This window comes from Thamnophis sirtalis, unplaced genomic scaffold (assembly GCF_051295495.1).
Source record: "Thamnophis sirtalis isolate CommonGarterSnake01/CBP01778 unplaced genomic scaffold, rThaSir2_p1.2 scaffold_1, whole genome shotgun sequence".
Taxonomy (NCBI): Eukaryota; Metazoa; Chordata; class Lepidosauria; order Squamata; family Natricidae; genus Thamnophis; species Thamnophis sirtalis.
In genome coordinates, this window is record NW_028261381.1 from 13,023,970 (window position 1) to 13,051,876 (window position 27,907).

At 37.4% G+C, this 27,907-nt stretch overlaps 1 protein-coding gene across 3 annotated transcripts in view; it reads right to left on the bottom strand.

Annotated features, from left to right (window-relative positions):
- Nucleotides 1-27,907, bottom strand: part of MYO1B (myosin IB) — a 125,907-nt gene that overhangs the window by 55,024 nt on the left and 42,976 nt on the right. For all 3 annotated transcript variants that reach the window (XM_087707759.1, XM_087707752.1, XM_087707764.1), the window contains exons 4-7: nt 12,708-12,802; nt 7,252-7,356; nt 3,077-3,123; nt 197-260 (exon numbers count right to left, since the gene is read on the bottom strand). In XM_087707759.1, coding sequence (XP_087563885.1) covers nt 197-260; nt 3,077-3,123; nt 7,252-7,356; nt 12,708-12,802 — 311 coding nt within the window. The remainder of the gene's footprint in view (nt 1-196; nt 261-3,076; nt 3,124-7,251; nt 7,357-12,707; nt 12,803-27,907) is intronic.

Genomic DNA, 27,907 nt, shown 5'->3' on the forward strand with positions numbered 1-27,907 from the left:
TCAGAACCCTGTCCAGGGTCCTCCACATCCTCCAGAGCCGACTCATAGGGCCCCTCACTGTCGGAGTCTGGTGGCAGCTCCAACGGCTCCTGCTGGGCCACAACAGATACCTATACCTTTAAGATTCCTGACAATATCACGAAGAGCTCATAGAACAAACCAACAAAATGTGCTCTATAAATAAAACACAACTTACAGTTGCTGATGACTCCTCCAAGTGGATCACCTTTAAAATCAAATTCAATGTCCATATATTTTCCCTGTAAAGAGAATACAAAAAAAGAAGATTGAAATGGTTTCTTTGATTTACATGCCACATAACAAGTTGATCAGTTTGAGATCATTTAAATGTAAAGAATATTTAACAATATTTAACCATTCTAAATTGCTTTGACTTTAAATAAATCATACTGTATAAAGAAGGCTTATTTATCTCACAGCACACAAGGACAAATTAGTTTCTGTTAGGTAACTTCTAAAAATTCATATATTCCTTGGAAAGTTCTAGGGGTTTCCTAAGAACAATTCTGTGGTCAGGCTTGATATCAACAGTTACACAAACACATATATAGATTTTTGCTCCAATATGAGATGAGCAAAATGTGTGTGGATTTTCTTTGCTTAACCATCAGATTGTTCTTTCAAAATGTTCCTTTGGGATTGAAATATGGCAGGCTACATACAATCATAATAATGGAGATATACAGGGTTAAGAAATATCTGCTGATTCTGATCTGCTTTTCTGTTTGATTTTCTAACATCAGCCCTGAAAAGAAAGCCCTGCATAAAACAGCAAGAAGACATTCTGCAAACATGAGGACTGGCAACAGATATACTGTAAATATAATGACTGTAATTTGAAAGGGTGTTCTAAAGTGTGGGAATAGAGTATAAGCATACAGTGACGTGACAGCTAACAAGTTCACCCTAGCTGAGCTTTTTTATTCCATTGGTGTTATAGACTTGTTCACCGCAGTTTTTTCCATTAACTCTGCTTTTCAGAAGCTGGTTGTGAAGCAGAGGCATAACGATAACATAACTGTGGAATGCTGTGACCATCGGTTGCCCTGTTGTAATTTCAAATGGTCGCTAAACAAGCATGTACTAAGAAAAACTTAATGGAGGTATCATGACCAGTACCTTGCTTTGTAAAATGCTCATTTTTGCCATATTCTCCCTCCCTCCCTCTCTCTCACACACACACACACACTCACTCACAAACTATTTCTGTCACATGGCTTTTAGAAGACCAACTAAGCCAACAATAATATAAATCTAAATCTAAATTATAATTATGCAGTCAGACAGTCCTAAATTTATCCTGTTATTGGCTAAGATGTGAGGTAGCTCTCTGGTCTCTGTGCTGGTACATTTCTCCAGAAGAATGTCCACTTCAAGCAGAAAATTCTTCTGTGGTGCGTTTTTCATTCACAGAGCTCTTTTGTTTCAAAACTACTAGCTATAGGTCTTAAAAACAGAGAATTCCCCCTTATTATATGTAACTGTCATTGTACTCAATCCAGTGTCTAACCTAATATATTAATCTGATTTTAAGGAATAACATATAAAATTTGAAATGAGTCCATCATATATATTTAACTTTCGGTATTTAGGGTATAAAGATATTCCCCAGAATGCCATAGCAAGAGTCTTGAAAACAGTCACCTACATCTCAGGTTTCGTTTTATTTATATGCCGCCCTATTCCCAGCGGGACTCAGGGCAGCTCACAAACCCAAGAGGGGAAGGGAAACACAAGAACTACAAATACAAGCATTTAAAATAACCAACAGACACACAATCGAGAGGGGAAGGGAACTCATCTCAGTAGGACAAAGCTGGCTATGACACAGTATTGGGTTGGATCCCATATTACTTTATGAACAGAAGGAAACTGGCATTTGCAGATGGAGCCCCAGAAGAATCTACTAGGAAAAAACTATACATATGTAATTTCCTTAACAGAAAGACTACGGAAAAATAAAACACTAATCAGTATGGAACATTAACTTTAACTTTTAATAAATTTATATGCCGCCCAATCCCGCAGGACTCTGGGCGGCTTACAGAAAAAGTTAATATAAGGAGTTAAAAATAAAGAACAATTTAAAAGGAAGCAATTTAAAACAACACACCGTACACTCAATCTGGGTGGGGCTGGACCTCATTCCTGAAGTCAACAGCCCCAGGCCTGCCGGAAGAGCCAGGTTTTAATGGCTTTTCGGAAGGCCGAGAGAGTGGGGAGAGTCCGGATCTCTACGGGTAGCTCGTTCCACAGGGTCGGAGCAGCTACAGAGAAGGCCCTCCACCGAGGAGCCGCCAGTCAGCATTGACCGGTCGACGGCACCCGGAGAAGGCCCAGCCTGTGAGTTCTTATCGGCCGCCTGGGAGGTATGTGGCAGGAGGCGGTCTCCCAGATATCCAGGTCCTAAGCCATGTAGGGCTTTAAAGGTGATGACCAGCACCTTGAATTGTGTGTGGAGACCGATCGGAAGCCAGTGCAGCTCGCGGAGGATAGGTGTAATATGGGTGTATCTAGGTACAATTCTACACTGCACTGTAGTTCTAAACATTTCACTAGTACTGATCAGTCCTCTGGCCAAATCATTTGCATGTTTTTATTTTGATACCCCCCCCCACCCAGTTGCAATGTATGGCTGTGAAAGTTGGACCATAAGGAAGGCTGAGCACCAAAGAATTGAGGCCTTTGAACTGTGGTGCTGGGGAAGACTCCTGCGAGTCCCTTGGACTGCAAGGCGATCAAACCTGTCAGTCCTAGAGGAAATCAACTGACTGCTCTTTAGAAGGCCAGATCCTGAAGATGAAACTCAGATACTTTGAGAAGAACTCACAGAAGAGCCTAATGCTGGGAAAGATTGAAGGCAAAAGAAGAATGGGACAACAGAGGATGAGGTGGCTAGATGGAGTCATTGAAGCAGTCGGCGTGAGCTTAAATGGACTTGAAAGGATGGTTGAGGACAGTAAAGCCTGGAGGAACATTGTCCATGGGGTTGTGATGGGTTGGATACGACTTCACAACTAACAACAACAACAGTAATAATAATTTTGATACTTACAAATCTAGACGAGTTATCATTTCTTACAGTTTTGGCATTTCCAAAGGCTGGTAGGAAGAAAAAAGAAAATTATATATATATGCACGATTTAGCAGTAAAGTTGGGCAAATATTAAAAATACAGTTAAGATTGCACCATATAAGTTGGGTAATTCAAAGTGAAACAGTCACAATTTTAAAAAAGTTTAATGTAAGTGGAAATAAAATAAGTAGGAATTTTACAGCTTGTGTAATGTCTATTGGAAACATTTTATTACAATGAAATAGCATATATTTAAGATACGGTAAGCCCGTTCATTAATACATCAATAGTTACTAGTTTTCCATTAGTATCTGTTTTTACTTCAGAAAGAACTGGATTTGGAATGCTCAGCTTAGAAGACCAAAGAAAATATGTGTGCAATGCATATATAAGTCTATTCTAGTGGCAGAGATATGAAGAGAAATAAGGCACACAGGTAGAAGGAAAACCATTAACTGGAAGTGCATTTTCTGCCTACTAGGCTCATACAGCCATAATGGTTTTATATACAAATATCTCAGGTTCAAAGTCCAATAATTCCAAGTGGGAATGGAAAAGGATTCTGTTTGAAAATCTGGAAAGCAGCCATCCATCAATGCAAAAACAATGCTGAAACAGATGGGCAAAATATCTGTTTTGGTATAAGGTAGCTTTACATGATCATAAATGGCTCTACATGTAGAATTGAGTTCTTTAGATATACAATTTTGTGGATAACTCTTTACAAAGATGAAGGAAAGATTCCAAGTGGCATGTCCATCGTGGTATAAACATTGAATGAATAAACAGTTAGCTCCGAAATTATGCTACCACACCCAAACCATCATATTATGGAATTATGGGCTATATTTTCCCTGAAAACCATAAAATAAGGAGAGGAATCATGAACAGAATATGGGATCATGCTTATTCATGTAACATTAAGGCACAGTTTGGAGTCTGAACTCTACTATTGTCTATTACACTGTCATAATTACTGGTTCGCATGGTTTTTTAAAATGGTCATATTAATCCTTAATAAGACCCTTCAGAAGAACTAAGCCCCAAAGTGAATAAAGTAGCATTATCATATTAAAACATATTCTAAGGAATGAATGTGTTAGATTACTTTGTACTAATTACATTAAACATTCTTATGTTACAAAGGGGTATGCTGATTTTTTTTGCCTGAACATTCAAATCAACTGGATATTTGAAATGTTATTTCTGCTTCACTAAATTTGGGATTTTGAGGCTTCCCTGGATCAAAGTGCTGACGCCAGAAGGCAAAGTACATGCTGAAATAATCATTTTAAAAAATTTAATAGAGTGCACAATTCCCAAGCAATAAATCATCTTCCAGTCTGCAGGCTGCATATCATTAAACATGAGGCTAAAACACTAGGACCATTTATATATGCATGCAGAATCAAATACAAATGGTCTATTATAAGAGTTTGGAGGCAAATTCTTTATTTTACCATAAGTTCATTGTTTCCCTATGTTCTTCTGCAGTAGCTGGAATGCAAAACTCAATCACTGGTAACTTAGGCAAGCAAATACATTGGACATTTTTGAACAACAATAATTTCAAGCAGTGGCCAAAAAAAAAAAAGGCATCTAAATAAATGACTAAAGCCAAAAACTGCTCCGACATGTTCTTTAATAAAACAGATATATTTGTCAACTTTCACATGGCAAATATTTGGAAAGAACACATACACACACACACAAAGGGCAATAGATACTGTATTATGACATCATTTATTTGTCCAATGTGAAAATTCATGCAACTGACTTAATGCTTTTTACCATGAATATTTCTAAATATACTTTTTTATTTTCCATTATCATAACACACAATCACATGTATACTATTACATAGCCAGTATCCTATTGTATTAAGTAGTAATTACATCAGTTCCTCTTGTCATCAACACCCAAAAAGATAAAAACCCATTATTAGCTCTTCTGCTCTCCATACATCTCTTTCTTCTACCTCTCTCCTACCTCCTTTCTTCCCTCCATCATCCTTTCCTACTCTACTTCCCCTTCCTTTCTCCTTCTCCTCTTTCTACATTCCACTCCTCCTTACCATGAATATTTCAAAGATGTTACCGTCTCTGCTTTGAAATAACAGCAAGCACAGAAGCAGTTTCCTACATACACTTTTAACTTCATTCCTGTGCAATTCGGTGTGGCACTGATGGACATACCTTGGTATACCTGTGTAACACCTCTACTTTCGAACTGTCCTAGATGCCAGTCTCCTTCTGGGTGCAATTCAAGGTGTTGGTTGCCACCTATAAAGCCCTACATGCCAAAGGGCTTGGATAACTGAAGGACTGCTATGGCATCTGCCAGGCTAGTTTGATCGGCCAAGGTTGGTGTGTTCTGGATTCCTTTAATTAATCAATGGCATCTATTGGAAGTGATCCTACCCTCTGAAATGAGCTTCCTCTTGAGATACAAATGCCCCCCACTCCCAATCTGGTATTTCAAAGGATTCTGAAGATGTGACGCTTTGCCCAGATCTTTGACGAGGATGGCTGATGTCCCATTCTTCCTTTTTCATGTCCCTATCTGGGTTTGTATTTTTTCCCCCTCATCTTTGTTCTTTTGTCTTGTGCTATTCTTGCATTCTCGTTTGTTTTCAAACATTTTTAACAATTGGAAGTCAGGAAGCACACAAAATTTAACAAAGTATTATTCATTATTACTATGTGTAATAGTAATTCATGCTTTTCTGATTTAAAAATTAAAACTACCGAAGGACAGCTAGACAACAGATAACAGTATTCTATAGCTACCAAACAACTGACTGACAAAAATTTAGCTTTGAAATATATGTCTTCTGCTGTCAATACTAATTATGATGCTTACTCTGCACTGACCGCCAGGATCAATATTTTCACTTAGGATATAACAGCCTTCAATCATCAGTCCTTATATTAGTTTTTCCTCTTAGCTAACCCCACCCCAAATCTTCATGTATGTCATATATAGTAGAAATTACCTTAAAACTTTGAGAACACGAGATTGCAAAAGCTTCAGTAACTGTATTCCTGCACTATAATAAAGATTTGGTAGCTACTTCAAACATAAATCACAACAAAACTTATGTGAAAAACAGCCTTACTTTTGGTTTGACTGATTTTTGACAATGTGAGTGAAAACTCGGTTCCACCACAAAACCGCGGTAGACTAAAGCGCGTGTGACTAAAGCGCGGTGACAAAACCACACCGTCAAAACCGCGCAACAACAGCACGCCGACAGAAGCGCGCTGTAACATAACCCTAAAAATAACCCTAAACCTAACCCTAAACCTAACGCTAAACCTACCCTAAACCTAACCCTAAACCTTACCTTAAGTTAAATCGCGCTTCTGTCGGCGCGCTGTTGTCGGCGCGCTTTTGACATCGCGGTTTTAGCGCCGCGGTGTTGTCGGTGCGCTTTTGACGTTCGCGGTTATGTCGTGCCACGGAAAACTCATCCCACTACCCAGAGGAAAAGATCCCAAAAGAGTGAAGGAAGAATCAAATGATACCTACCATAGTAGTTTGTTCCATAAAACTGATTGTTGGAAACAGCCTATACATGTCTTAATTATTACATAGCTATTTATGGTGTTTTTATATGCCATTGTGTGTGTTTATTGTAAGCAATTTTAGAAGAGTCTTATCCCAAAAGGCAGGCCATAAACAATAAATAAATGACAACATCCCTGTTCAGACCTCTCTTAAGTTCAAATGCAGAAGTTTAATAAGGCATTTAATGTGCAAATATGGCACATGTATTACGTTGCAATTTATTGTTTGTAGGTCTGCTTTTCCAATCCTACATAATAGCATTTAATGGCCTTATACTTCCAAACGGGAAACAAGATATTCTTTAAGAATGTTATTTAAATATTGCTTTGCATGTTAAAAAAGAAGAATGCGAAATCACACCAGAAATTCAGGCTAGGACAAAATACGACCCACTATGAATCAGATAAGGGTAGAATGCAAACAAGAATGTGGGAGTTTAAAATAGCTATAAGTAAGTATGTCCCTATTGTGGCTTCTTTGCAGTACTGAATAATTTATCAGAACCTTAATTTTTTTGTTGTACCTTCAAGAATTATTATTAATTGTCAACAAATATCCAACAGTGTTAGATACTAGCTTCTTACCTTCAAGCACTGGATTAGATTGCAAAAGTTGTTCTTTCACTTGATTAACTTCTGTTCCTTTGCCACAAACTGCTGCCACATAAGACATGACAAGTTTGCTGGCTTCTGTAAATTATAAAAGAGAGGAAGAAATAGTGATTATTCCACACGAAATAATTTATAGTACAAACGCCTGAATGAATTACTTGGATATATAGTAATGCACTTCTAACATTCATCCTTGTTTTCTACATTTATCTTTTGTATGTTTATTATTTTGGTAACATTCTGCACCTTCATCAGAGTCACCATGAAGCAAGGCATCTATGAATTATTTATCTTGTTCAATATATTTACACCCTGTCTTTTCAGTCAGGAACTCAAGGTTGCATAAATAGCATATGTTTTTTTCCTCACAAAACCATACATGTTAGGTTGGGCTAAACTGGCCCAAAGTCCCACAATGAGCTTTTATGGTTAAAGGTTACCTCTAATACAAGCATTTGATAAAAGAGAAAATAGGGAATAGATCTCCGTACTATCTAGTAAGGATTAACTTAATACTCCATTAATGGAACATTATAACCTTGAAATCGGCTGGATGCCCATCAGTAAATGGAATATAATAGCAATCTGAAGCATTCAACAGCATAACTAAATTTTAGGTTTTGATTCTACACCCACTTTTGCTGCATTTTAGTGAGTTACTAAACCCATATCAAAGTTTAGTTAGACTGCTGGACCACTATGAATTATCTATCTTTAAAGAGTTAATCTGGCATAGTAGTTAAGGCACTGGGCTAGAAATCAGGAGACTGTGAGTTCTAGTTCTGTCTTAGGCACAAAGCAGTGGTGGGATTCAGCCGGTTTGCACCTATTCGGGAGAACCGGTTGTTAACTCTCTAAGCAGTTCGGAGAACCGGTTGTTGGAAGAAATCTCATTTTGTTCTTTTCAACTTTACAGGGCTAATCCTGTAAGGAAGGCAGGAAGGAAACATTCTGGTGTTGTTTCTAGCCTAATCTTTATTGCCCTGCTTACAGAAACTGCCTCTCTGGTTAACCCTTATTGCATTGTAACAGCTAAGGCAAGCACCCATTGATGTGAGTGATGCTGAGTTGGCTACACTCACCCAGTCACATGACCACCAAGCCATGCCTACCCAGCTGGTCATTAGGGCAGAGAACCGGTTGTTGAATTATTTGAATCCCACCACTGGCACAAAGTGAACTGGGCACATTAAGCCAGTCACTCTCTCTCAGCCCTAGGAAGCTGGTGGCAATCACAAACCATTTCCAAATATCTTTGCCAAGAAACTCTTAGGGACTAGTTCAGGTAGTCCAGGAATCAACACTGACTCAAAGGCAGAGGGGAAAAAGCCTTCAAAGAGAGGCTAATGGAATCTTTCTGCTCTGCAATCTTCAACCATTTGAAGAATGCGCTTAGAGAAGCAAAGCCTCCTTAAGGCCACATTCCTGTCCTATCAGGAAGAGCTCACTGTGTCCTTATTGCTGAGGAGGTCATTTAGATGGCATCTGATGTAACTCCTGTTATTTCTCCCTTATTTTTCCTGATTTATTGCTCCCTTAGCCTTGGTTTGCTAGACTTTTATTGGTATTGGGGATAGGACAGGGGAGGATTCTGTGGGGCAAGGCTGAGGGAGAGAAGGGGAGAGGAGAGGTCAATGGTAACTACTCATTAATTTTCAAGCTGTAAGTGTCGATTTATCAAGCCTGATCACATAGTTTAGTAGCGGAGGACGGGTATTCAGCTAGTTATATTGATATAAATAAATATATTTCTCCTCAAGCTTACATGCCTTGTGGATCCTGCTAGTTGGAAATGTAGGCTGATAGAACTTTGAATAAAAATAAAAAATAAGACTTCTGGGGACAATGGTGGACTGAAGACAGCTTCATGAAAAGAGGAGCTGATACTTGCAATTGTGACCATCATTGGGAACCGACAAGTAGATCGGCTCCTTTAACATCCTCTGGGTAAAGAGAGGATGTGAGATCACTCATACTGTTCTTCTTAAGGTTGTTCCTCACAAAGAGATTGCAAGACACCAGTATTTGTATGTCAGGGAGCCAGAATGAGAGATGAAGTAATTTGCCATAATTGTTCCAGCCACAAATAGAACCTTGTCAAAGGATAGCAACAGCAATAGCAGTTAGACATATACCGCTTCATAGGGCTTTCAGCCCTCTCTAAGCGGTTTACAGAGTCAGCATATTGCCCCCACAATCTGGGTCCTCATTTTACCCACCTCGGAAGGATGGAAGGCTGAGTCAACCCTGAGCCGGTGAGAATTGAACCGCCAAGCTGCAGAACTAACAGTCAGCTGAAGTGGCTGCAGTACTGCACCCTAACAACTGCGCCACCTCGGCTCTAATACTAAGCTACTGTACTTCCCTTGCTAATCACCTGTAGAAATTGCCTATTAACTGCTTCAAAATAATCAGGCAACTTCAAAGTGACAAGAGTGCTAATACTTGGTGAGTGCTTTCAACCTTTAATATAAGAAAATAAATATCTAACTTCATAATCTTTAAGAATTTAAAATAAAGAGTAAGAAAGCAAGGCAAGGTTTGCCTGTAGAAAGCTTTAAATGGATTAAGAGTTTAGAAAAAGTTGGAATGGTGGATTTCGAGCATTAAAACTTTGAAATTAATCTTAAAGAGTGAATGCATGTTTGTGGGGAGTAAAAACTGTTTTTGATATTGGAGACATAACAAGACAAATAACTTATAATAGAATTCAAAGATATCTTTGAGGAACTGCATCAAGAACAGCACTAAGTTTTTTTTAAAATCAATTGTGGTGTGTGGTGTGTCTTCTTGTGAAAAGTCTGTTATCAGAAGAAGATATTACAGAAAAAAGATATGCAACAGAATTCACCCAAGAACAATCTGAATGAGACTTTGAGAATTTGTCATCAGATATTTAGAAGAATGGATGCACCTTCAGTAATTAAAAAGGAAATAAAATTGGAATGATTGCTTTTTGTTTTACAAAATTACAAAAGAGACTATTTAAAGTATGGAAGAAATTATTCATAACTATCTGAGTGGAAAATTAGGGAAAAATTATTCTATAAAAGGAAAAAAAAAGGAATACAAAGTCCAGGGATTAAATGGGACATGTTGTTATTTTGCCTCATTCTTTTTGGGTGTTAACATAAGACCTGGAAAAAGATGGCATGTTGGATTTGCTTATATTTAATATGGAGTTTAAACTTACTCCTTACAATTATTTCATTTACCCTAATTTGATAGTATTTAAATAGATATTGTATCTGTCATTATACTTACAGTAACAAAGTTTTGTGAATTTGTTTTCTTTAAAGGAAAAATTATCCCTTTGCTATGTTACATTGTAGTCTTTTGTTTATATTAGGAGACTGGGATTATTTTACATTTGTTAAATGTTAATTTGTTTAGAGTTGCAATATGGAATGTTTATTTGAATGGGGCATGTTATTTCGGACAATTTTCTTTGGAATTGTTGGTATTTGGAATGGAAAAATGTTGCATATTGGAGTTTGTCTTTTTTTTGGTCTTCTCAGATTATTATTCTGTTAAATTTTGTTTTCGGTTTTTGTTTACCCTAACAATATGCCATGTTATGCCTTTTAAATGTGGTTTTGCTTAAGAGAAAAGATGTGGAATGTTGAGTTTAACTTGGTTAACTAAGATTAGTATTTCAGAGCTGTGATTGGATCTTTTGCTGATAATTGGATTGGAGAAGGGATTACAGACAATATTCCACTAACAAAGTTGCAAAGTTTAGCCAATATGAACAAACCTGTTTGCACCTTGAAGTTGGGGTAATAGACAGGTTTATTTGTATTGGCAAAATATATTTACGGAGCACCATACCCCTGGGACATTCTGTATTGGCGCAACACCCCCCACACGAGCGGCAGTATCGTAGCAAAACAGGTCCAGTGAGCACACACAAAAACTCAGTACTGGTAATCCTTGACTTACAATAGTTACAGCTTATGACTTACAACCATTTGTTTAGTGACCATTTGAAGTTACAATGACACTGGGGGGTGGGAAGTGACTTATGACTATTATTGACTTAAGAAGTATCCCCCATGGTCACATGATTAAAATTCAGACTTTTGGCAACTGATGCATATTTATGGCGGTTGCAATGTCATATGATCAGGTGGTGCAGTGGTTAGAGTGCAATGCTGCAGGCCACTTCAGCTGACTGCTAACTGCAGTTCGGCGGTTCAAATCTCACCGGCTCAAAGGTTGACTCAGCCTTCCACCCTTCCGAGGTGGGTAAAATGAGGACCCAGACTGTGGGGGCGATATGCTGACTCTGTAAAACCGCTTAGAGAGGTCTGAAAGCCCTATGAAGTGGTATAAAAGTCGAACTGCTATTGCTATTGCTACCTTTTGCGACCTTCTGACAAGCAAATAGGGAAACCAGATTCACTTAACAACTGTGTTAATAACTTAATTGCAATAATTAGCTTAACAACTCTGGCAAGAAAGATTAAACTGTGGAAAAAAAAAAGTCATAAAATGGGGGCAAAACTGTCTTACTCGGCAACAGAAATTTTGAACTCAATTGTGGCTGTAAGTTGAGGGCTATCTGCATAGAGTTTAGGTACCCAGTTTATCTTCTTGTACTCTTTTTGACTACAGGACTAGTAAAGCTAGAGATATAGAATTCCAAGAACATAAGGTTCAATCATTTCACTCTCTTTCTCTAGAATCTTTCTAGCATACAGCCTCTCTTCTGTTCTTTTGCCTAGTCCATTTTTCATCTGCTACCCAAGATTTGAACACCTTTGTCAGTTTCAACATTTTTATGTTTCCTTAACCATGAACCTTGATGTCCCACATTACTGTCAGTATCTAATCTTTCCAGCTCCAACCTACGATCCATCAGCAGGAAGATCCTCGGTCTTCTTAACAAAAAGGCTCCACCATCTTTTGCGAACAGACCAATGAGCTGAGTAATAATGAAGTCTCCTATCTTGGACTGTGGACGCTGTCACTGTATTATGGCTAGTCAAAGTCCTATATCAGGGGTGTCAAACTCGAGGCCCTGGGGCTGACTCTGGCCCACAGAGTGCTTAGATCTGGCCCATGGGGCCGCCTGGAAACAATGAAGTGCCCTATGGTGCCTCTGCAAGCGAAAACAGAGCGAGCAGCCCTCCCAAGCTCTGTTTTTTGCTGGCAGAGAGTTCCAGGAGGCCGTCCTAGCTGAAAATGGAGCTCAGGAGTCCATTTATGCTGACAGAGCGCTCAGGCCACCACAGACACCCCCTGACATGAGTGATGTCAAGCTAGCCTTCCCCACCGCGGCCCGCCGAGGTCAAACACAACCCTGATGCAGCTCTCAATGAAATCAGTTTGACACCCCTGTCCCAGATTTACGAGATTGGATTTAGAAAAGAACACACATGTTAATATCTTAGAACTGATAAATGATATAATAATAGATGTATTACCTGTTTTTCCAGCTCCACTCTCTCCAGTTATAAGTATACATTGGTCTTTATCCTGGTCTCTCAATGATCGATATGCTTCATCGGACAGGGCAAAACTATGAAATAAAGTATGATATATTAACATACCTAGGTCACATCCAGTGTTACTCAAGAAGCACCAAAATGTTTAAACACTTCAACAACTTTTGTTGATATGTTAATATAAACCTGTACAATTTACAGTGGAAGTTTGGGCTGTTGCAAAGCAATGCTGCCAGATGCCTCCATTCTTTTCTTACAGATTATTCATAAGCACCTGAAGATGAAACTGTAATTTCTGTACTTTAACCATAACTCATTTACTTCGTATATGCAATGGAGAAGTTCCCTATTGGCTCATATTAAAATGATTTTAAGAGATGACTGGAGAATATCTCAAAAATCTAAACGTATCATGTTACCTTTTTACACAAAATGATAGCTATTAGAAGGCATCTATTCTCCCTGAGATCCATACCTCTCATTTAACAGGAAAAATTATGATGAGATATGACACACAAACAACATTCATACCAACCAGATCTAGGATGTGAAATATCAGCCATTGGTATTTTTCATTATCAGTTCCAAAAATGGAATTGTACAGTTTTGGAAACTCAAATTTGGAAGCTAAAACATTGTGCAGTAAGAGCTAATGTTGTACAGAACAGTATATTATAGCTGCAGCTGTAGCAAGTCATCGACACTATTCCTAGACTTCACTTGGCTCATCATTAACATATGCTTCATTTCTAGAACTCATATTTAACATCTACATCTAAAATATTTTAAGTAGCAGCATTTATTTATTTAAAGTCATTGGTTGCCTAAGTTTAAGATATTAACCAGTATGTTTCAGGGCTATAATTGCATTAATAATTGCATTAATTGTCTGAGATATTGCCTAATACGCTTGGGATGTTGACACTCTGTAGTACTATAGAGTACTATAACATGAAAGTAATTGTATAGTATCTGGAACATCATCCCCACAGAGATGAGACTGGCCCCCCACTCTAACATTCCTTTGGAAAGCCCTGAAGACATGGTTCTGTCAACGGGCCTGGGGAGAATGGAGCCCATTAAATGGCTAGTATAAATGTGTGTTGTTGCCAGAGTGGGGGATTATTATTTTATTATTTTTCTTTTTATTCTTTTTATTTCTTTTATGTGGTATTTTTATATCCTTGTAAGCCGCCTTGAGTCGCCATGTGTGAGTAGGCAGCAATATAAATTTTCTAAATAAATATGTCAGGCACAAGAAACAAGATCCAGAATAGAGTTAAAGTACTAAGAGTTTATTTTGTGCTACTTATACATACAAATCTGATCTACTAATGGTTAAGGCAAATTGACAGGGGGTTGGGCTTAGATCCATGTGGGAACAGAGTGATTCCAAACTGATGAAACATTTCACCCTGCCCTCACCTGGTCTCCTACAATATATACATTATATCGATAAGCATGAAACCTTCACATTTGAATAGCAAATTCTTCAAACAAATGAATGACTTTAAACATTACACATCACAACAGGGGGAGTAAAATTCTAACCTAAACAAAATAAGAGACATAAACTATAGTTGAAAATTAAGCCAAAATAGTAAGAACGATATTTTTTAAAAAAATCTTCATGTATTTTTCACTCTTTGAATTACCATGAACCTTGTTCATGGCATATAGAACAATCTCTAAAATCTCTCATGCCCAACTAGAAGAATTTCCAAAAATTATATTTACATTAAGGAATGTTCCACATGGGGTGAGATGCAGAATGGTTATCTTGGAAAGTTCTACAGGCAAATAAAGTATACAATATTAATAATTACGAAATAAGAACACCTTTCTGGTAAGAACTCTTAACAGTCTTTGGCTCAAAAGGCTGAGTTAAGTTGGATTTAATTAGTTATTGGATGCCCAGGAAATCCCAGGGCTATTGTCCAAACAGAAAAAATTAATAAAATCCAAGATAAAAAACCCAGACCCAGTATTTCCCCAAAATACTGTATTTAGCCTTATTTAAAACTTCTAATGAAAATGCAAGTAAGTATAAATGCTATAGTTCAAACTATTCAATTTTACAAAAAAAAAATTCAAGACCACATTTAAAGGGAGTAAAACAGTTAATGGTTAAAGAAATTATATCTTTCTTTGCTGTCAGCAACCTCTTGCAGTATATAGTGATCTGAACAACTAGCAACGAAAACCACTGGTATTTTTGAAGGGCATTGTTTATTTGAGAAACTCCTTGGATACAAATTACGACCAACTTTCTTTACCAACATTTATTCTTAGGCTGACCAGAAGCAACATTTAGTTCATATCTGAACCGTGCATCAAATTTACTGGTTACTGGAGACCTGTATATTTTCACCTTGACTGACCCTATAGTTTTGCACTGAAATCATTTAAAGATTTTGATTATCATCCTGCAGAGTACTGTATGCAAGCACTCAGTTAATTGCATTTATCGACTCCATTAACATAAATTAAGACTTTTAATTAGTTCAACACTCTAGTGGAGCAAAAAGAAATCTTAAAAGCTTTATCTGGAAAGAATGACAGTGGCTTAGCAGATGAACAGTATAATCAGCTCAAATCTCTCTTTATATCTAACATTTAGAAGCACTTCTTATCTCTCTTTTTCATTTTCTGACATCACTACCACAAGACTATTTTAAGAATAGCATCGTGGGTTCTGTGGAAATGAAGTGCGATTACTGCTGTGGTAATTTTACTTCATCATAAATTTTGCAATTATCAAATCAAGTCAGTTCATTACAGACCCGAGGCTAGATTAAAGTTTGTCATACATTTCAATAGTTTCAAACTGAATTTATTCCAAGAAATAAATTTTGTTTTCATTTTTAAATCCAAGGTACATATGTTTAGTGTATTTGTACATTTGTTTGTTTGTTTCCCACCTTTATTATTTTTACAAATAATTTAAGGCAGAGAACATATCCAACACACCTTCCTTCTCCTATTTTCCCCACAACAACATCCTTGTGAGATGAATTGAGTTGAGAAAGAGCGACTGGCCCAAGGTCACCCAACTGGCATTTATGGCCAAGGTGGGACTTGAACTAACAGTTTCCTGCTTTCTAGCCTGGTGCCTTAACCACAAGACCAGCAGTCCCCAACCTTTGTGGCTTGGTGGCCCGGCGGGGAGGAGAAGGGAACAAGGCCACATGAATGGCGGGCTAGCGTATGGGTTTGTGCACAGCTCTACTCACACAAGAAACGTGCCCTCTGGAACGAGCTCCCCGTGGAGATTCGGACCCTTACCACCCTTCAGGCTTTCCGCAAAGCCCTTAAAACCTGGTTGTTCCAACAGGCCTGGGGCTGACGAGTTCCCCGCCCCTGCTCGAATTGTGTGGTTGTTGAGTGTTTTTAAACTGTTGTAGTTGTTTGCCCGTTGTTTTTTCCTCCTGTTTGTATTCCCCCCCCCTTACTTTGGTTTGTGAGCCGCCCTGAGTCCCTCTGGGAATAGGGCGGCATAGAAATGCAATAAATCAAATCAATCAATAAATCAAAGAAGATAAGTCTTTTGGGGCACTGTTTGCATGAGTGGAGCTGCATACATGCCCTAGCCTGTCTTTTATACATCTCTTTATTTATTTATACTTAGGTACTTATGATCAAGTATTATTTACCTATATTGTGCTTTATATTTTTATAAATATTCATTTATTCATTTATTCTCTTACATACAGTTATAGGTGTCATAGCAGGTGTGAAGGATGGCAAACAATACATTCCAAATTATACATTATATCCTTTTAAATGGAATAATAATAATATAAGAATGGCAAAGAAAAAGAATAGCCTGTCTTTTGTGCAGCCTGGTTCTGAATAGGCCACAGCCCAGTAGTGGGCTGCAGCCTAAGGGCCTTGGCACTAGACTGAATTGGCTCAACCTTGGAGTGATCTAAATATTGTCTCATCCCATTTTAACTCTTCATTTGGTTGAAATCTGATTTTCATTGTAGCCACTTTAGTGTTGTTATAGAACTATTATCTCATTGGAACATCTCTAATACTAGTGTTTTGATTTCTTCATCCCTATGAAACACATATGGCTCGGCATTAGATTGAAAATATCTCAAGAGACAAAATGTACAATTTATTTTGGGTGATTACTATGATTTCTTCACACAATGGACAACTTCATCAAGCACTGTCCTTAAGAATCCTGAACTAGAATTTGAGCTAATACAATTTAATTCTACTATGATTTCTTCACACAATGGACAACTTCATCAAGCACTGTCCTTAAGAATCCTGGACTAGAATTTGAGCTAATACAATTTAATTCTACAGGTTTCTTCCTCAATCCCCCACCTGTGTGAAAAGTTCCAGAGAGTAATCAACATGCTATCTCCATATGCTGTTGAAACTACACAGAATCCCACTTGGTGTGGGTAATCACTTTCTAAAATAATGTCAGAGTTGGCCTAAGAATGGGAATTATTCCATGGTAGAAAGAGGAACAATGGATTCTAATGGGGTAACATTCTGCCAGGAATTTCTGATAATCAGCAAATGTGAGTATTCATCTCTAAGTATTAAATGGCTCTATTAGAGTAACCGTATTGTAAAGGAATCATCTGAGTTTGTCACTAACTTCAAAACAATACCATTTACTAACACTTTCATCGCTTTATTACCTACACAATCCAAAGCCACTCTCATTAATACAAGTATCAATAATGAAAAATGTCAAATGGTATTTTAAATTTCATAAGATACATGAAAGGCTCAAATGAGAAATGACATCTCATATGCAGAAAAGCTCCTGAAGAGTAATCTAAAAACAGTAATGGTGGGGAATCCTTTCAGTTTTTTTTTTAACGGGGTTACTTCATGGAGCCAACTCAGAATGTCAACACTTCTTTTTAAAATTTACAAATGACTTTAACTATGCAAATACATTTCAACAGTATCCAACTGCCTTTTCTGTTGTAATTCACTGTACTCTTTTAAAAAAAAAAACTATTCCAGAAGCAAAGGGAAATCTTAGTGTGAAATCTAATGAAGTTCGAACAATTGCAGTAAAAAAAACCTCAAAAGAATCCAACAGAATCCAATGCAAGAAAGTATTTTGCAGGCATGCACAAAGCTTTTAGGATTCTTTTCTCTAATTTCTTGGTTGAGGGAAACTCTTTGGATTAAATTACAAATCACAAGAATATTATCTGTACTTTCAACCATTGACAGCTTAACAGATTAGGTCATCTAAATCCAACCCTTACTCAAGCAGGAGACCCTACACCATTTCTGACAAATGGCAGTCCAATCTCTTCTCAGGTGATGATGAAGCCCCCACAACTTCCGAAGGCAAACTGTTCCATTGGTTGATTGTTCTCACAGTCAGAAAGTTCCTTCTTATTTCTAGGTTGAATCTCTCCTTGGTCGGTTTCCATCCATTATTCCTTGTCTGGCTTTCAGGTGCTTTGGAAAATAGCTTGACCCCTTCCTCTCTGTGGCAGCCCTTCAAATATTGGAATACTGCTATCATGTCTCCCCTGGTCTTCTCTTCACTGGACTAGCTATGCCCAGTTCCTGTAACTGATCTTCATATGTTTTAGTTTCCAGTCTCCTAATCATTATGGTTGCTCTTCTCTGCACTTTTTCTAGTGTCTCAACATCTTTTTTTATATTGTGGTAGTAGTATAGTGAATTTTCCAGGCATAATCACCACTTCAGGAAAGGCTGAAAAGAAATACTCACATTTAATTAGATTTGCTTTGAATTTAGATGAAACACCAAGAATTTGAGTAGCTCTAGTTCATATAAACTTTCCCCCCAAAAATGAAGTCATATAGACAGAGCAACTAATGCTACCTCAACTGCAAACTACTGGCGGCAGCCATCTTTTCCAGTCTGGAGCTCATGAGATGTGAGGGGAGAATGTTGGAGCATAAAGAGCAAAGAGTAAAGAAAGTGTATACTGAACACGAAAATCCAAAATTGTAAGATTCTAACTTGGATCTAGAACAGTGTTTCTCAACCTTGGCAACTTGAAGATGTCTGGACTTCAACTTCCAGAATTCCCCAGCCAGCAAATGCTGGCTGGGGAATTCTGGGAGTTGAAGTCCAGACATCTTCAAGTTGCCAAGGTTGAGAAACACTGATCTAGAAAGAAATTTTACTTATTTTATTTCCAAATACCTATTGGACATTGGACAAAACACCCATTGGAAAAAGTATCCCTTCCAAAACAGCTATTAAGTACTATACTGGTCCAGCACTGCAGCCCACTGGGTCATTTTAGCCAGTTACTCTTCTTAGCCCTCTACCCCACAGGATTATTTTTGTGGGAAAAACAAGAGGAAGGAACACTATAAATGCTGCTTTGAAGCCAAGGCTGAATATAAGCCTAGGAAGCCTACAAATAAAAATATGCAATTAAGTGCAGAGAAACAAACAACACAACCACTAAAAGCCAAACATAAAATTCTAAAATCAATCACGCATGCAAATTAAGACCCCACTAACAGTCTTAGGCCATATGCCTAATGCCAATTACTGAAAATGCATGTCCTCAGAATCCTTCCATAGGAGTTCAAAGATAAGGAACGGCATAGCCCATCTACAACGGAATTCCATTAAAATGATACTGCCAAAGAAAGAAAAAAAACTTTTGTTTTCATGGCTGCCAATTTTATTGATCTTAGAAGCTGATAAGTAAGAAGGGCCTCCGGGTCAGATTAACACATTGGATTAATTATATAGAGTGCAAATAATTCCCCTTTTTATTTGTCTCCTATTTCCTTGGGATTTTCTATTTGTATGAATTAAGATGAGCTAGATAGTGTGATATATTAATTTCTGTTCAATTAGCTGCATCCTGCAGCACCATATACCAATAGACCTAAATAGTCACAGACAGTGGTGGGATACAATTTTTTTACTACCGGTTCGGTGGGTGTCACTTGGTGGGCGTGGCAGGGGAAGGATACTGTAAAATCTGCATTCCCACCCACTCCAGGGGAAGATTGCTGCAAAATCGCCATTTCCTCCTGATCAGCTGGGACTCGGGAGGCAGAGACTAAATGGGGGTGGGACCAGTCAGAGGTGGTATTTACCGGTTCTCTGAACTACTCATAATTCCCACTACCGGTTCTCAGAACTGGCCAAAACCTGCGGAATACCACCTCTAGTCACAGAGTGTGTAAAACTGATGACAAAGTGGCCAAAAATGATGAAAGGCCAAACTTTAATCCTTAATTCTTCCACCAAGCCAAGATCATGAAATTGTTCAACCCTGCTGTCATTTGAAACAGTATTTGATGCTTACAGGTGAATCAGATATGGCAAGCATCCTTCAAACTTCTTTTGATGTACACAATAAGTGAGATTTATCTTTGGCAAATCTTCTGAATTTTACAGAGCCAATTATATAGAACTTTTCTTTCTGCCATCCTAGCCCAAAAGCATACCTGATTAGCATTCCAAATTTTACAAAAGGAAAGTTCCATACCAGAATACAACTACAAGCGACACAGTGATTCATATCTATTAGCATTAGCAGCCCATAACCAGAATGCATGTATAGGCCTTTTATTTATTTCCACATCAAGACCACTGCATCCTAAGAACATTTTTACCCTCTTTTGCTTCTTAATTGAATCCTAGATTTTCAAACAAGGTATACCTTCATGTAAATGTTTAATTCATGTTAACAACTCTATCAGGCATAATCTAATCCCCATGGTCATTTTTCCTTCCCCTCCAGCTTTGACATTATTATTTTGAAATTGAAAAGTTAAAGAGAATATAACCAAGTATCATTATCACTTAATTCCTACAGGGCAGCCTTCTGCTCTTAACATGTTATCCTTTGAAGGACAATATGATTAATAAAAACTCTGAATTTATAGCTCAATTAATGTCATGTTTGGATTCAAATGGTAGAAAGTATGGTTAAAGAAAAAAACCAAGCAAATAGAAGAATAAATTTAACTGAAAAGGAAGCAGCTATATGGCTGTACAAGGATACACTCTTTCGTCCTAATAAGCATATAGATGGGACTAAAGAAGTAATGTATTTAGGCTTCCCAAAAAACGTCTCCTGTGTAAATTCAGTAAATCCACGAGAAAGTTTTGGTGGTCTGCAGAAAAATTATTTGCATTTTTATATTGCACTAAATACTATTTATCTTTTTTCAAAAATCACATTAGTGGTCAGCAGGATTTAAAATTTAGAATTTAGTGGCCCCTGAGCTCCAAAAGGTTTTTTTTAATGCTCCAAGGAGACCGCTTCACTCACCTTAATAGAATCATGGAATAATAGCAATAACACTTAAACTTATATGCCACTTTATAGTGCTTTACAGCCCTCTCTAAACAGTTTACAGAGTCAGTATATTGGCCCCAACAATTTGGATCCTTATTTTACCAACCTCGGAAGGATGGAAGCCTGAGTCAACCTTGAGCTGGTCAGGCTCGAACTCCTGACAGTGAGTTATACTGCTCACTGCATTCTAACCACTGCATCATCATGGCTTTAATAGGGTTGGAAGGGACCTTCTCTTTATCTTATACATTTGGTATTTTATAGCCACTAAACAAATTACAACAGGAGATGAAAAAAATATATATAGTTTATTGTCTCTGACTTGGAATGGATAATATTTGCATTCATTAGCTTTCCATTTTAGTCATTCCTTCATTCATTTCACTATACTTTAACCATATCTCCCCAAATCCAATAATATGCAACTCAGACCATCCCAATCCTGAACCTGCCCAACTGTATATTCCATCTTCCTTCTACTTGTGATCAGCTTTGTTTTCTTCCTCAAACCTGGCCTACAATTCTCCACTTCAATCCTCCATGCTCACTTTACCATTCAAATGCTAGAGATCTTTATTTTCTCATTAACCTGATCAGTCTCATCTCCGACTTTGATCTTAATGCTCGTTTCTCACTTAACAAAGAAGTGTTCCTTTTCTTCATTTCATTTCATTGCTATGCAATGTGGTTTACCATTAAAGACATATTAACATGAATTCCTCCTATACACATGAACACTGAACATGTGAACAAAATCCAAAAGTAATCAAATTCAGAGTGGAGCTTGTCACATGTCCAGTGCTAATGGCATGTTGGGATAGCCCTACGATCTTATGGCAACTGTATCAATATATAATCTTCATATTGTTAGCATTTATAGCTATAAACCTCAGCAGCATGCCAGTCTTGTAGGCAACTACAGTATATAATTACAGAACCAACCGAATCTTTTGAATTCCTCTTATTTAAGACATTCAAACATGTGTTTCAAATTTTGTTAAGATTTCAGCAAGACTATCCACAGCATTAAAAAAAAATGAAACGATCAGCTTGTTGCAAAATTGTCACATAAAAGACAAACCTATCAGTGTTTTTGCCATATCAAATCCACCCCCCGTGCTAATATAGCAATAGCAGTTAGACTTATATACCGCTTCATATGGCTTTCAGCCCTCTCTAAGTGGTTTACAGAGTCAGCATATCGCCCCCACAGTCTGGGTCCTCATTTCACCCACCTCGGAAGGAGGAAAGGCTGAGTCAACCTTGAGCCGGTGAGATTTGAACCGCTGAACTGCAGATAACAGTCAGCTGAAGTGGCCTGCAGTACTGCACCCTAACCACTGCGCCACCTCGGCTCTTTTAGGAATGTATTGTATTAAATCACTTGACATTGAACAATCATATTTTCTTTGCAAAATTCTATTTTAAAGTCTCAAATATTCGATCGGCTTTTACTTGTCATCCCAATTCCTGTTTTCAAAAGCTGTGTGGCTCCTAGAAAATAGATATTCATAATTCCAACTTTCCATACTATAGAAAGGAATGAAAGTAATATGGCAAAGTTTTAATACCATGTGATAATCCATAATGTGGTTTGTTCTAGCACAGTATACCAAAATGGCTCAAACAATTTCTGGCTTTAGGACAATTATAATTTGACACTTGCAGTTAGCTTAATGACTGCTACCATAACTGCGTGTGGTGTGTATGGAATTGCCTGGCTCATTTCTCCTTTCTTGGTTTATTCATTATTTTTGAATGTATGTGTATTCTGCCCAAACCTCTAACAAGAAAGAATAGTTAAGAAAGGAAGGGGAAATGAGCCCAGGAATTAGCCAAGCAATGAATAATAACTCATATGGAAAACTGACTTTGATTTGTTTCTGATCTGAATATGTGAAAACAGCAATTGTTTAAACAGCCCATTAGTTTGAACTGGAGGACTTAAAGGTATCAAAAATCAAAGGCACTGTTTAAAATATATTGCCCGAATATAAATCCAATTGCTAATTCATGAAGTATACCATTTAGCCAGTTCAAAGAAAGGAGTCAGATAACTGTCGTAATTTTTCACAGACACGAAGATTATAATCTGAAGCTGAAATACGTTGCCACACTTGTGCTTAAAGGGGTCTGTCACATACACAATTTTCGGTTTAATAAAGTAAATGAAAATTTACTTCAAAGCTCCAGTGCCTCTTTCAATCTAAAGTTTACATTCTGTAGGTTAAAAAATAGGACTGTGGTTTTAGCCTTTTGGTGGAATTTGTGTGTGTGTGTGTGTGTGTGTGTGTGTGTGTGTGTGTACTAGGACTATATAATATAACATTCCCCCATTTCCCCCCCCCCACACACACCTTATAGACTCTCTTTATTAAGCAACCGATTGTGTGATCTGTTTTGGCTGCTAACCCACAGCATGTGGCACATCTCTCGTGTACAATGCCCCCACCATCTGGAACACTGTCAGCGGCTCTAAGCCTAATTGACTCATATCTCTTTACAAATCCCACATTAATTAATGTACATGCTTATAATACTAAAAGAAGGCCAACTTTTATTGCTGAAAATTAGGAGGAAGAGAATCAACTATCGTAATTCATTTTCTCTTTCTGACTACCCCATCTCATAAAGGAGATTTACATTTTGTGCACATACAGCAAAAACAAGGTAACGTTTTGCTTTTGTAGGAATTTAGTAATTTTCAACCACAATCTTCAATGTCTGGAAATGTTTCCCTATTAATCAACTGTATTTTTTTTTAAAAAAAATGAAGAACTTGAGATTTCGTCCTTTTTAAAAGATGTGGAGACAGGAAAATAAAAAAAAAATTGAATTTAAATAAAAAATTAAATTTAAATATATCCAAAATATAACTTGTTTTTTTTTATAAAAACCTTCATAAACATATAAACAGAATAGGAGAGGTAACATTGACATTAATTTTACTGTATTAGCTAACTAGTTTACAATTATGTAATTCTGGTTGATGAATTGGAAACTGCTCTAAAAATGTAAGTTTTTTTTTAAAAAAAAATGCTCAAAACTCAATTACAAAGTTTTAAAATAAAACTATAACAGAGAATGTTTTACATGTTGCTTTTTCTCCTAAAACAACCATGGCTAGGTTAAGCATGTCAGGGGTGCCTTTTAAAGCTTAAAGATCTATATCCACAAAGTTAAAAACTGAAATGGACTAAGCAGTATGAACAAGAATGTTTTTTTTTTAAAAAAAAAAATCAAATAATGAAGGTTCCACCACAAAAGCGCGTAGGACAAAAGCGCGCTCGACAAAAGCGTGCTGTGACGTCATCACAGCGCGACGAAAAAGATCGAAAAATGTAAAAATAAAGGGAAAACCTTACCCTAAGCCCCCCAAACCTAACCCTAACCCTAACCCTAAACCTAACCCTTAACCTAACCCTAAACCTAACCCTAAACCTAACCGTTAAAGTAACGAAAAACGTAACGCTAACCCTTAACCTAACCCTAACGCTAACGCTCTAAAGCTAACCCTAACCCTTAACCTAACCCTAACCCTAACCCTAACCCTAACCCTTACCTTTATGTGAATCGGCTTGCTTTAATTTAATTTTTATTAATTTTTATTTGAATTTTTTGATCTTTTTCGTCGCGCTGTGATGACGTCAAAGGCGCGATTTTGTCGATCGCGCTTTTGTCGTCCGCGCGTTTGACGGGTCACGATAATGAAAAGTACAAATCATCACAGCACAGAGCACAGGTGTTGCATAAAAGGATCCTACATAATTACTTCTAATTTAGAATTGTTATGCAAGGTCATTCTTTTCATAAGCTTCTACTGCCTCTCCAAAAGTGAAGGAGAGGTGCCCATCTTCCAGCATAATGAAGATTAGCTTACTCCATCACTTTGCTGACTATTTTCTCCCCTAAAGCTTCTTTTGCAATTCAATCTGCTCACTATTTCTGTATAGAATAAGTCTCGGGTTGTACAAGCACAAAGGGTAGTAGCAGCCACGAAGTCAGATTACAGGTATTGTCAAAATAAGGCTGCATACCTGAAATTGTTTATCTGCATTTACTTCTTACATTCCCCTTAGCAGGCTAAAAAATAATTCTTCAAACTCCTAAGACTATAACATTTAATTAGATTTATATTTAAAAAAAGCTTTTGTGATGACCTTTAATGTGCCTGGAGGTATTTTAATACACACTGAAAAAACACCATGAAAACCATGAGTCAACAATATAAAACTAATAAATACATTGTTGTTTTGTGATGAACTCAAATACATAGTACATTTCTTCACATGCTGCTTTGCCTCTTGCTCATTCTGATTCTTTTTCAATAGCCATTTTCCCCCCCCCCACAGAACCTGCACTTATGGCCTTTACAAGCAGCGGTGGGTTTCACATTTTGTTACCACTGGTTCACCACCCATGCACCCACTTGTTTCGCGCATGTGTTCACCCTTCCACGCATGCACCCAGCTTTCCATGCATGCACTGTGCTTGCACGGGTCTTCCACGCAAGCGCCCGGCCTCAAAAATGTGCCTAAATAGGATGGCATAGAACCAGGGTGGGTGGGTGGGTCCCACCCCCAATTTCTGCTACTAGGCGAACCGGTCTGAAGCAGCTGAATATCACCTCTGTTTACAAGCTCATAAACCCTATCTTGTCATACTCTATACTGGATTTACATGGTATAACATGTTATGACTACTGCAGGCTCTCAGCCTTAAAATAACGGTTTGAAGGCAAGACTTATGCAGAGTGACATCTGAGAATGGAAGCAACTTTAACATCTTTGTTAGTAAGTACTTAACCACAAAGAAAGGCAGCTGGAGGATTCACTTTAAGCAGCTTAAAAGTAGCATATTCTATTTTCCACATCAGGGGTGCCAAACTGGTGGCCCACGGGCCGGATGCGTCACATACAGGTCACACCCACCCCAGCTACGCGAATGGGAAAACCGTCACAAAACATCACGTGACGACAATATGACCCGGCGAGTTTGACACCCGTTTTCAGCCTTCCCTAACCAGATTCCCTCCAGATGTGTGACATCCATACCCATTTTCAGCTGGTCTTGTCATTAAATGATTAGCAATAACAAGTTTCTAACTGTTGTGTTCCCAAATAAATCAAAGGAAACATAGAATAAAATATTTTTTTTTAAAAAAGTATGTAATTGTGTTTCACATTCTAAATTTCTCAGTCGTATGACTGGGTTGGTAACATAGTAAATAAAAAAATGGATCAAAGTATCTATCTATCATCTATCTATCTATCTATCTATCTATCTATCTATCTATCTATCTATCTATCTATCTATCTATCTATCTATCTATCTATCTATCTATCCAGTATATATATACAAATATATATATATATACATATATATGTAGGTTTTGGTGTATTCGGGTCTTTTCTTGTGTAAGATACCTGTACCCGTGAAAATCTATAAAAACATTAGATAGATAGATAGATAGATAGATAGATAGATAGATAGATAGATAGATAGATAGATAGATAGATAGATGCATGCATGTTTGATACTTTGATCCATTTTATATATATATACACACACACACCATTATATATCAGAACACAACAGTTACCTGAAGAAACAATCTAATATCATTTATAGCTAAAGAGATCTGCCTGAAGCATCGAGGGGGGAAAGAGAGACATAATTTTAAAGTTTGTTTGAACATGGGATCCATATGGATCCCCAGAAGATGCTGTTACAAAGGGCAGGTGCAATCACAGAAGGATGGGGGGAACTGCTCTATGGATTTCTTGCTATTTCACTTAGTGTTTCTTTAATTTATGGCAAAAGGCACTTACGGAAGCAGATGGATACCATTTGTATGCTTTCCCCTTTAAAAAGGAGGGGGGGAATTAAGATTTAAGGCAATATAATTGGCACATTTTCAGTGAAAGGAATTGACAGCTGTACTTAATTGCAGTTAGGGACCTCAAAAATAATAGACATTAGGGTTAATTAGCATAAGGGAAGAAGAATGATCAGTGTGCTAGCAAAAGATTTCAATTTGCCTTTACATGATAAATACAGAGAATATTTAACTAAGTAGTATATTGTTTATTTCTAGATATTTTAACCCTTTTGGGTTGACTCCTTTTTCATTTTTAACTTCCTACAATGGACTGAATTCATCTATAAATCCATGGCACCAAAAGTATTAGAAAATGGATTTTGAAAAATCTTCCTCAACTTGATATCCCCCATAAGTGTTAGATTTCTGTCCCCATATATCCATTTGTCAACTGACAAATTATGGGAGTTGAAACTCAGTATCTCTGGGGAGAACTAGGTTTAGGAATGTAAATGTAAAAGAGGCTTAACTTGAATATAGTCCAGATTTCAAAAATTAATTTAAAAACTCTTCTTCCTTACAACATATGGAACCAATTCATAGTTTGTTTCTTAGGACAACAGGAGCTTCAATTCTTTATTAACTGCCTTAAACTATACTACATAGAAATTTGCCTGAATGGGCACCAGAGAAAATGTGTGATTATGCCCATCAGAATTACTTGCACATTCTGTGTGAAGTCTGACCAACACTGTAAAAACTCTATAATGGGGGTTGTCAATCATACAAACACCATAAAATTACACTTTTCCTGGAAACATTTGGAACATCCAGCTACCGGATGAAATCAATTTTCTGCTGAATTAGTGGACTAATCTTTAATAAAACTTTTTCTTTCAGGATTTAAATTATTGGTCTAGTTACTGAAAGTCTGAATCCCATATAAATAGATGGAAAAGTTTTAACCAACATTGTTTTGGGCATAGATAAATCAACTGTTGGTGACTATGGGCTGCTAACCAACCAGAAAAATACAGGGTTTTGCTTTGAAGCCAGAAG